The 11,799-nt window shown below is 37.2% G+C and overlaps 1 protein-coding gene across 1 annotated transcript in view; it reads right to left on the bottom strand.

Annotated features, from left to right (window-relative positions):
- The window catches only part of LOC126419212 (nuclear pore complex protein Nup88), a 545,842-nt gene extending 534,787 nt beyond the window's left edge, over window positions 1–11,055 (bottom strand). The window contains exon 1 of the mRNA XM_050086347.1: window positions 10,813–11,055. Coding sequence (XP_049942304.1) covers window positions 10,813–11,025 — 213 coding nt within the window. The 5' untranslated portion in view covers window positions 11,026–11,055. The remainder of the gene's footprint in view (window positions 1–10,812) is intronic.
- Between the last annotated feature and the right edge of the window lie 744 nt (window positions 11,056–11,799).

Consider the following 11,799-nt stretch of genomic DNA (forward strand, 5'->3'; position numbering starts at 1 on the left):
TTAAACTGTTACAACATATCACAGAAAATGGGACATTCTTTTATGGACAATGAAGCAACCAATGGCAACATATGGGCCTGAGATTTCTAGCATTCAACTAGAAGATGACTCCATATCCCCCCCCCCCTCCTTATATAAAAAAAAGGATGCACTTGAATGGCAAAAAAATAGTGATTTTTACATCAGGATGCTAAACACACAAAGTTCTGCAAGTCCTTCTGTGAATTTCTGGGTGGATAGAACTTTCAGATCACACTCATAATCAACCAACATAAACCCATCAGCGACATTTCCAAAACTATGACACCCTGTTTGGTCTACATTTAATAGTTCTTTAATACCCTGGTCAGGAAAGAAGCCAATCATTAGAAGGAATAACTATTGGAATACTATTAAATTTTGCTATAGGATGGTAGTGTACTTAGCTAATACTGCCCTACAAGCACTCTCTTGATTGCATGAAATGAAATTTTTCCAGCACAGATGCATTGTCTAAACACTTTCTTCAATTTTCCCTTCTATACATCTGAAACATCAGTCACTTACTGGATACACATATAGGCTTCCTGTGACTGAGAATACGAATGAAAACATAAGAGATTTAAAGCACACTGTTCTTTCAACAATACTCATGTTACTAAAATGTTGTGAATACAAACTCAGATTGTCGGGCCATGACCTCACAAATATTTCGTATGTCTTAGTGCGACACTGAACACAACATTACACCAGAGACTAGGCTAGTTTTGCAGTTATTGCCATTACTATGAAAAATATTCACAGTAAGTTATCTGTACAGACTGCATGTAATGCGCTGCACCTCCTTTTTTGCTCATTACAAGATGGAAACACAAAATGTCTCCATCTGTTTGAGCATATTTCAGGATTTACGTAATCTGAATATTGAGTCATTGGTTTACTTACTGCTTCACATCTATATTTAATTTAGAGCTTTTAACGTACATCATCATCAGGAACCTGAGTGGAGCTCCTATGGAAGCCAAAATTTAATATGGTGAAAAGACCAAGAATAAATCTTGACCGCATACCCATATATAACACAACATATTTTTTGACCCATTAAATTACACATTATAAGTAGATCCACAAGAATAACCTGTTAAAAATAAAGTAAAAATGTGAATTATTAAGCTTAGCGTGACAATATGAAGAACGTAAACTTAAAATATTTATTTTACCGATCACATAAAATATAGATATATAATTGACAAGGAACACATAGGGTACTATATATATCACGGTCTTCTCTCTACCCACAAACGATGCACAGAAATAATGACTGTAGGTAAGCTTCCATGTGAGCTCGAATTCCTCTCAGTTTATTGTCATTGTAATTTTGTTAGACACATGTGGGTGGAAGTAATACGTTTCTTGACTCTTTCTAAAACGTACACTATTGGGATTTTAACATTGGCTCATGTCATTGGCTATTAATGCAGGCCCCCTGCATTCAATACCCAGTGCCAAATTTTTCTGTTGTGGATAGGTCAGGAAAGGGATGTACTCAGTTTTCTTATAAGCAACTAATGATTGTATAAAAACTATGAGATTTTTTATCTTTACACAGCAAATTACATTTGTGTGTAGTTGTTTCAATTGGTAAGCAAGTGGGGAGAAGCACAAAAAACTACCAAGCTGTTAAGCACCTGGATACATTAGCAGTGCAGGGCGAAAAGACGAGTAAACATATGATTATGAACCTCAACAATAAGAATGGTTGACTTGGCCTATAAGATGTCATGCTGTCATTCCCATGCCCTCTATGCAATAATCATTTATAATTCAGTGCAATCATGATGAAGTATTTGTGACACGCTGCTTGAGATGCCATAAATTATATGAATAAGAGGGAAGATTACTTTGACATCCAATATGGCCAGTAGACAGAAAATGAGTGTATCATTAGCTTTTGACGATGAGAACGGGCTTTGTTGCAACTGGCATTACCTAAGTAATATGTTGATCTGTTTAATCTTTCACTACAGAGAACGCTGATCACAAACTTAAATATCCACTGAACATTTCAATTTGTGGTCATGGCACTCATAGACTATGCCCGAGAAAGCCATCTAACTAGTAAACAAAAATTAACAATTATTAGTACTGGTCAGCTGAAATTTCTCTCCAACATAATTATACTTTGTATGGCAAAAGAGAGCCCTGATAGTAGGCAGCACTGTTGCCCAATTTTAACTGTGAAGCACAAAAGGCTGCTGGAAATACTCAAGCTATGTAGCTGAAAACAAGTCATTGGTTCGGCAGTTGCAGCACTCAGGTATTAACGTATTCACATATGCAAAATCACATTTCACACTTGTTGTAATAGTTGCACGAAGCACTCACACAAAGCCTCACTAAACTGTAAGGGCTCATCTTCCGCTGTATGGACTATGGAAATGGAATGATAATGTGTTTTGCTAAGCAGAATTTATCAGCCTGTACCTATATGTTTGATTATTAAAATATATATGAACAAAAGTATTAACATGGCCATGTCTCTAAACAATAGTTTTCTAACTGAATATATGTTCTCTCTTTTCAACTTGGTATTTTCACTTTTTTTTCTTATATATTTGCAACATGCTCCATTAGAATATTTGTAATAGTGTGTGTGTGTGTGTGTGTGTGTGTGTGTGTGTGTGTGTGTGTGTGTGTGTGTGTGTTGTACGACGATGATGATGATGACGATAGAAGGGAGAGGGTGCGACCCAGCGGTGGCACTGTTCGTGAATAATACCGAGGAGGCCATCAAGCTCCATGTCCCCCACCGACAGACGAATCACAGTCAAAAGAGTCACATGCCTTCACTTCACGAGACACTCTGGAGAGGGTTAGTATTTGAACCAGGAAACTGCCACAAAGTCTGATGATCAGGAAGTTTACACCACCACCTCTTATCCCCTTCCAAGCCAAATACTGTCAATGAAAAATTTTTTCAACTCCAGGATTCGAACCGGCTTACCCCCGGGTCGAGTGCTACTGTACAAAGGTGCCTCAAATGACCTTGACCATGGAGACAGGTTCACACCACTGCTGTGCTGCTTCTCTTTTTAACTGTATCTCACAATGTTTGCAAGTGTTCATTTGTATATATAAAATCCACAAATTATATACACTTAAGTTGCCTTCTGTAAAGCAAACAGCCTATCAAATTATTAAGCTCAAATCACACAGAATAACTCTTAGGTAAAATTATGGCCAGTTAATATTATTAAGAGTCAAATTTAAATCTTGACATTTAAAATTTTCCAAAATGGCTTCAGCAGCACATAATGAATTTCTTCTCCAATCATTGAAGAAACTTGTTATATAGTCTGCTTTCTTATGACCTCAATACTTAAGTACTTCAGTTCACTGTTCAAAAAGTTACTGCACTGATTGAAAAATGGCTCACCTAAATAGCTCAGTAAGGCTTTTCACATTTTATTGCACATTATTTTGTGGAATGTTATGACATCCTTCCTTATTCATAACAGCCCTTGTAAAAACTGGATTTTAATATCAGACATGTAAATGTAAATACTTTTCAAAGGAATTTAATTTTACAGTACATATTATTCACTTTGTCTTTTGGTACCTTAGAATTTTATGTCACAATCTATTTATAGGTGGTGGAAAAAAATAAGGGAACACCAAAAACGACACATTGCCATGCCCAGTATGGTGTACAAAAATTATTTGCATTAAATACAGCTTCCAGTTGTCTTGGAATGGATTAATACAGGTCTTGTGTTGTTTTTGACGGAATCTTAACCATTTTTCCTGCAAAACAATGGCAAGTGCAGGTGGATAGCAATCATGCACCCTTCTCTTCAAAGTAAACCACAGAGGTTCATTAATATTGGGATTTGGTGACTGCGACAGTCAGGGGAGATGCAACAATTTATCCCTGTGCACACACAAAAAAACGCTCTGGATGTTGCAAGCTGTGTGAGCAGGGGCCCTGTCAATTTGAAACATAGCACTGCTGCCACTGAGGAATAAATATTGTACCATGAGATGGACCTGATCATACAAATGGATCACATAATCCTTGGCAGTAATCCTATATTGCTGAGTCACTACGCGGTCCAAGGAACACCATAAACTGGCTGCCCAAACCATCACCAAATCACCTTCATGTTACATTCTTGGCAGCAAGCAGTCTGCATCATAGGCTTGAGATGCGGTACATCAGATGTAAATTTGACCAGAAGTTGGAAACAGTGTGAAACAAGACTCACCTGACCAAATGACTTTTTTCCACTGCTCTGCAGTTCAGTCTTATGGCTTGAGCATCTTGTTTTTCTGTTACAGGCATTTGCATCACTGATGTGTATTCATACTGCAAGCTACCATTTTGTTATTTTGGTGCCGACAGGGTTTGCAAGCACGACTTTCTTATCTGCAGTGGCTTTTGCAGCTGTCATCCTCTTACTTTTCATCACAATCATCTTCAATGATGATCTATCGTGATCACAAGGCACTACTGAGGGAATTTAGAGAAGCAGTATTTGATGCTGACTGCAGAACGGTTCTACAGCTGCCAACACACATTTTGAATAAAGACCACGAAGATACAATGACAGAAATTAGGGGTTGTACGGAGGCTTAAGACAGTTATTTTTCCTCGCTCTATCTGTGAGTGGAACAGGCAGGACAGGGAATGACTAGCAGCAGTAAGTGATACCCTCCGCCAAGCAACTGTACAGCAGCTTGCAGGGTACACGCACATGTGATCAGTCAAAACACACTTTCATTCACATTATGGCTTATCAGATGATATTTTTTTGCTTTGTCTGTTTGTGGTGTAAATCATCAATATGGTGCCTCTTGAAACACCAAATACATTGGCTACCTTGGTTACGGAAGTACCCACCATAAGAGCACCAACACTTTACCCAGGTTCGAATCCACTTAGCTCTGACACAATGCACTCCCAATTACGCAGAATATTGTTCTAACCACAGCTGACACTTGCAATGTACAGGTGCCATTTGTGGTCAATTACAACAGCACCCCCCCCCCCCTGTAGGAATGGCTAGCATTTACATTTATGTTCAAACGTGCAGTTCTTGTGGTGTTCCCATATTTTTGTTCATCTCCTATATATACTGACATAAACCCAAAAAAAAATGAAAGATGTTTGAAAAACTGTAAAGAAGCAATGATGAAAAATGACAATTTATTGTCCAGTATAGAAAGAAATAAAGTATACAGCTAAACGACACAGTGGACCTTCCAGAACCCAATGCACCCTTCCTATTCGCGTCAATAAATGACCAATGCATGGGAATAAGGTAGCTATACAATTTCTTTCCTGAAGTCTATTGGGAAAGATAAGTCACACGAAATTGCACCAATATCATCTCGCCTATTAAGTTTCATTAGAAACAAGAACCATAGGCAGTATATTCCCAATTTTCTCAACATATAATTTGACTGAGATTCCAAGTTCAATTAATTTGACTGAGATTCCAAGTTCAATCTTCAATTTGATCAGTTATCTATTGTTGTAGAATGATAGATGCACCTAGGTTGGATTTTACTCATCTAATCCGAAGATTAAAAGAATGATACTTTCTTCCCAAAGTCACTGTACAACCTGTCACCTTTATGGGATCTTCCAGAATGTCTCCAAGTTTTAAGACATACATACATTTTAAGGCAGTCTGCTGGGTGGAGGATTTCACATTCTTGTAACATTCTGGCCACAGTCGAGGTAGCAGTTGAAACACAGGGCAATAATGAAACTATAATCATGATGTATGCCCAGCAATGTATGCATCACTTCAACACGCCTGCAAGCAAACACAAATTTCACCAAGCGAGTTGCTGCCTATTTAGTGACATGGTGAAAATACTGCAGTTTCAGCTGACAAATTTAATTTTATTGGTAGGGCTGCAAGAGTGGAAGGACACCCCCTCCCCATCAAATGAAAACATAGGAATGATGGCATCAAGACAACAAGCATAAAGTAATTTTTTAGCTACATGTATACATAACCCACATAATTGATTGCAGAAGGAACCTACAAATATATAATAGAATGACTGTCAAATGTACAAAATCATGAAAAATAACTAATTTGTTTATAAACAGTTCCTAGAAGTTCCAGCAGTAAAAAGATGGAGCACAATAAGGGGCAGGGATAAAACAATAAAAATGTGATCAGTGTATCAGCTTTGAACACAATAAGAAACTAAAACTCATCTGTATATAATTTAAAAAGAGACTACTCACTGAACAGCAGAACCCATGAGTCCCCCCCCTCCCCCCATATGTCTGTGCCCCTACATGGTAATGCCTGGACACACAATCAGCACTATGTAGTGGTGTGTGTGTGTGTGTGGGGGGGGGGGGGGGGGGGCAGGGTGGTCCCTTTTGCTCCTAAATTATTTACCTTCTGCCAAAACTTACCTACCATATTTAACTCATTTCTATAATCAGACATACTTTCCTGAAACCCTTAACATGTGCTGAGGTTTAAAATGTATATACCTTTGCCTCCACTTACTAAAACAAGAAGAACACATGTTGTGCCTCGAGTAGAACAGAAACAAATGTATGATAATAAGAAGTGAATTAGTTTTCACAATTCTTCAGCATTAAGTAGTAACAGTCAGCTGCACATTCAATGGTAACAACAAATTCTAGGCAATGGCACTATCATACAGCACAGATTTTTCAGTCTGCACACTTGATGAAACTACAGGTAGCTCTGACAATTTGTGCAAAACAAACAACAAATGCTACAATTTATATTTGATAGCTACTAAGGGTGAATGGCTTTGCTATAGTAAAAAAGGTCCCCGAGTTACTTGGTTTCATGTTCTATGGATTATTTGCATGACTAAAAAAAGAGTATACACTTATGAGTCAGTGATTCCTACCCACCACCTTTTACATGCTACACTAATAAAAATACTTCTATGGAACAAAATGAGTGGTCAAGGAGAAATTTTTCCACTTTGTTATAAAATTTCACTTTGTTGTCTGTCAGAAATTCTTCATCACTAGGTAAGCGAACAAAAATTGTGGTTGCAGCATTGTGCACCCCTCTTTGCGCTAAAGACGATCTTAATGCGGCACAATAAATGTAATTTTTTTCTTCTGGTTACTGTTCCTTCTTGACTGCAGTGGATTATTTGCAACAAACTTCACGAGGAATAAATATATTGTAAAGCAGTAGACAAAATGCATAAATCCTTGATGTCTACAAGACGATCATGGGTGATCACCATATGCTATTCGCACAGCAAGTTTTTGAACACTGAAGACTTTCTTTCTTAAAGATGAGTTACCCTAGAACATTACCCCATATGACACTACCACATGAAAATATGTCGACTTACTGGCTTCTCTCTCCCCAGGCTTTGCATTGGTTCTAAGTGCAAACATGGCTGAACTAAGTTGTTTTAGGAGTTCCAAAATGTCATTTTTCCAGGTTAAATCCTCATCAAAATGGCCATTTAAGAATTTTGAAGTTGCCATCCAATTCATTATTTCTTTACTATATGTTACACTTATCACTGGTGTAGTATCTCCAGATGTGAAGAACTGAATATGTTGTGTCTTTTAAATTTGAGAGTGAGGCTTTTAAAAAGACTGTATAACATTTCTTCTGTGATTACAATACTAGTTTTCCCCAAAAAGAAATAATTCTGGTTGTAGCACATTAGATGGAAGGTTGTTTACATATATGAGGAACAATAGTAGATCCAAGATTGACTCTTCAGGTACCCCATATGTGATCTCTTGCCAGGTATAATAAGCTCTCCTGACTACAATGGTTGAATTACTAAATACATCTTTCTGCATTATTTTTGTTAAATGTGATAATATCCACAGGATGACTATACCATCAGTTCTATAAAACTTCAGTTTATGCGGGAAAATATTGTGATTCACACAGCTAAATGCCTTGGATAGGTCACAGAAAATAAAACCAGCATTGTTTTTATTTAACACTTGTAAAATTTGGTGAGTGTTGGTGTAAGTGGCATTCTCAATAGAGCACCTCTTCTGAAATCCAAACTGTGATTTTTGAGAACATTATTGTTTCTCAGTTGGGATACTATTCTAGAATAGGTCACCCCCCACAGAAACTTTGGAAAAATGTGTCAGTAGTGAAAGAGGTTGGTAGATAATGACATCTCGCCTGTCATCTCTTTTATGGAGGGATATTTCGGTCTCTCTGGAAAAATGTCTCCAGTTAATGATGCTTTACATATTTAATACAAATATGGCAGATCACATAAGCAGCAGTTTTTTCAGCACAACACAGTATTTTATGTACTGAACAAGTGTGGGTACCTGTTGTTTGACTTGAAGGATGGGACAGAATCAACTCTACAGCATATCAAAAGGTTTCTACTTGGCCACATTATGCAGCAATTGGATGTTAAAAGTACACAGATGGTTTATAAAGAAAATGTTCTCCCTATATAATTTTGCTTAGAACATTCCTATTGTAACTTCCAAGAGAGTATGTTCTTGGAAGGGTCAACCAATATAGGCCTACTGCTTCGTCCTATGCATATCTTGTAAAAAGACCATGTAGATCAAATTAGAGGGACTGCAGCTCACACTTAGCTTACCGACAGTCATTCTTCCCACGAACAATTCACAACTGGAAAACGAAAGCACGAAGCACCTTCCGCCACGCAGGACCCGTATGGGCAGAACAAGTAAACTTAGCTCCTGTAAGGACCACTGTGCAAAATAAAGTCTTTGCTACTGATATGCAATCATAATCTTGATCCCTTTTTCCTGGTGATCACTAGTGTAAAGAGAAACTCTAATTTTACTTACTTTCATCCACACCACCACCCTTCCCTCAATGTAGCTAATGCAAGGAAAAATTTCAAAATGAAGCTCGGTCTGTGTTGCAACATTAGGTACGGTATACCTCTAAGCATCACAAATTCAGTAAAATGGGGAAACATATGAGGAGTAAGTTTCATGGTTAGGTGTGGCACAACAGAAAAAAGTCTCATCCACATCATGCATGTACAAGCAACTGTAAGACCATATGCGAGTGACTGTGAACTACTTGCACTGAACATCACTCACTGAATGATAAAATGTGGTGTTCACGGCAACAAAAACAAAACAACTTATGAAGTGGATGAAACAGAAACACAAATACATTTTTACTCCACTGAAACCCCCGTTAATAATATTTGTCAACTGTTCCATCTGCCAAATAGTATAGGCTAGCGATTTTCAGAGTAAAAATGTAAAATGTGTGACTAATAATTTGCAGCTTGGCTATTTATCATATCAATAATTTTTCCTAACCAAGATTTAAAAAACAGCTAAATTCAAATGCTGGCTATTGTTTTATGACCTACAAACAATTTTTGAAGTAAACTTCTGTCATAACATTAAATGTAAGACTATTTAGGCTACTTAGTGCAACAGTTCTACTCCTTAATGACAACATTATTTTTTTATATATAAAAAAATATGTACAACACCTTTAGAAATATTCCAATGGCAATAAAACTGATAAAATCATGTGTCAAGGTATTCCTATGCCACTTTAAGAAGAGTTCCTTTATTTTCTGTAAAAGTTCCACAACAGAAGTTCACTCATGTCCTTAAACTATTATCCAAATAACGCACATGATAATGGGCAGAGGCAAGACACCTGCTAGACACACCAAAACCTTTAACCTCACGTATCACCTTTACCACCTATGAAGCTTTATTTTGTTAGTTTACTGAATCTCCATGCAGCTGCATATTTCTGAATGAGGAAACTGTATTTACATGTAGATATGTTTCCTGTTTGCTTATTTCTGTATGTGATCTCATTAACAGCACAAATTTGCTTCACAGGCTATTTTTCATTAATAGGCCTATTATGAGATAAGGTAACAGGACTATGAGGCCAAAAATATTACCCTTTTTATGTTTCACGCTACAAATGCAACAGACATGCAATTAAAAACTACTATCTAGCTGAGAATAGAAATAACACTGTATTTTTAGACTGTACTGTTGCTGAGATGTAGAAAAATCACACTCAACAATTTATAAAACAGTTCCAATAACCTTTAATCATTATAAAAATAATTATCACATATGGTGCTAGTTGAAAAGCAAGCTCTAGCTTTAAAAGTCAGCAACTGACATCTAAATCCTGCCACTTATAATGTTTATCTAGGGCAGTAGCTTTTTCATTATGAAGTTCAAGATACAGGAATAAACAGCAAGTAGTTGACACAATAATAACAGTACACAGCGGGAATTACTACACAACCGATGGTGCTACAACAAGTAAATGCTATTTAGCAGAGAATTATGTGAGCCCAGTGGAGAACGTACATGATAAATATCGCCCAGTTATTTTATTTGTTGTGTAATACCCATCAAAGTATTCATAACGTCGAATTTTTGCAACTAACAGTAGTTCATTCAACAGAAACACATTATTATCTAAACACGCTTCTTTCGACAAACAACAGAATACTTCTCGCTGCCCACATCGTAATCACGAATGACAACACACATAATGACAAAATAAGTGCAAAATCTAAATACACAGAAAACAACTGACCTTTGATAAATTATCCTTGATATTACAGTCATAACAACCGATATGCCTTTCCACCGCAACTGTCTAAAAGATAACATAAACTCTACGGGAACACTGAGTACTGTAAACAACTAGCACGATTTGTAAACAATGCGTATGTAAACAGTTCCGGAGACTGTACAGTAATCACACACAGTTGTAAAGGATGAAACGACATTCCGGGGAAATCTGGCACCTCTACAACGTATAAATAACAATTATTTACCTGATGCATGAGCGGTCTGTCCGGTTCTTCATCTCTGCAAAGCTTCAAGTTCAGCGTCAATACACAACTTTCCTCGGGATTCCACACGTAAAGCATATCGTCCTTGCATTCTAAAATGTTCTGTGTTTTGCAATTTACTTTTTTCAGATGTTCGCGCAATGTTATAAAAAGATAATGGTTTGACAAACCAAGCCTATCCGCGGGAAGCGCCATGTTTGTTTGGTTTCTATCTCCAACGTGCGTGCCAAGCAGTGCTGCCAACGGAAATCAGCAGATGCCAACTGTTATCCAGTGCTCTCTAAAGAAATGAATCTAAATCTACATGATTGCCAACGATAATGAACAGAGGAAAAACATTATACTTTTCCCGGTGGCTATACAGGTTATCCGAAGTCACAAGTAAGGAGAAGAAAGACTCATTGTAATTTTTAATTAGAGATTCACTTAATATTTTTGTAAACGAAGAAACCTTCCTTCTGTGAGTATAAGAAATAGTTTTGTTTAAAGAACAACTACATTTATAATTTGTAAAACGGACCTGAGTTCCTGGTAGAGGTGTGCTACCATAGTAACAGTACCTAAGACAGTGAATTTAAAAATGCTGGGAAGTCGCATAAGTAATACGGAACGAGATGATACTGAGTTCTTTATTGTCCTCATGACGCCTTTCGGGCACAGCCACATCATCAGATGACCTGATAACAAAGAACTGCAAATACAGCTTCACCAGAGAAATGAATTTATATAAATCTCACATTAATTATACAAATTTTGAATAATATAAGTGCATTCCATCTACGGTCATGACTGTATATGATTTGACAGGGACGTTGAATAATGTCCGTACAAATGTCATTCAAAACACGTGCAATCGTATACAAGAAGTAGGCCTAACCAGCAGCTGACAACTACAGTGTCAAGGCACTGCTAACGGAGCGTTTGCATAAGCTCGTACCGCTATGTTATGGTTCCGTTAGGGGTGCGTTG

This window comes from Schistocerca serialis, chromosome 9, assembly GCF_023864345.2.
Source record: "Schistocerca serialis cubense isolate TAMUIC-IGC-003099 chromosome 9, iqSchSeri2.2, whole genome shotgun sequence".
Taxonomy (NCBI): domain Eukaryota; kingdom Metazoa; phylum Arthropoda; class Insecta; order Orthoptera; family Acrididae; genus Schistocerca; species Schistocerca serialis.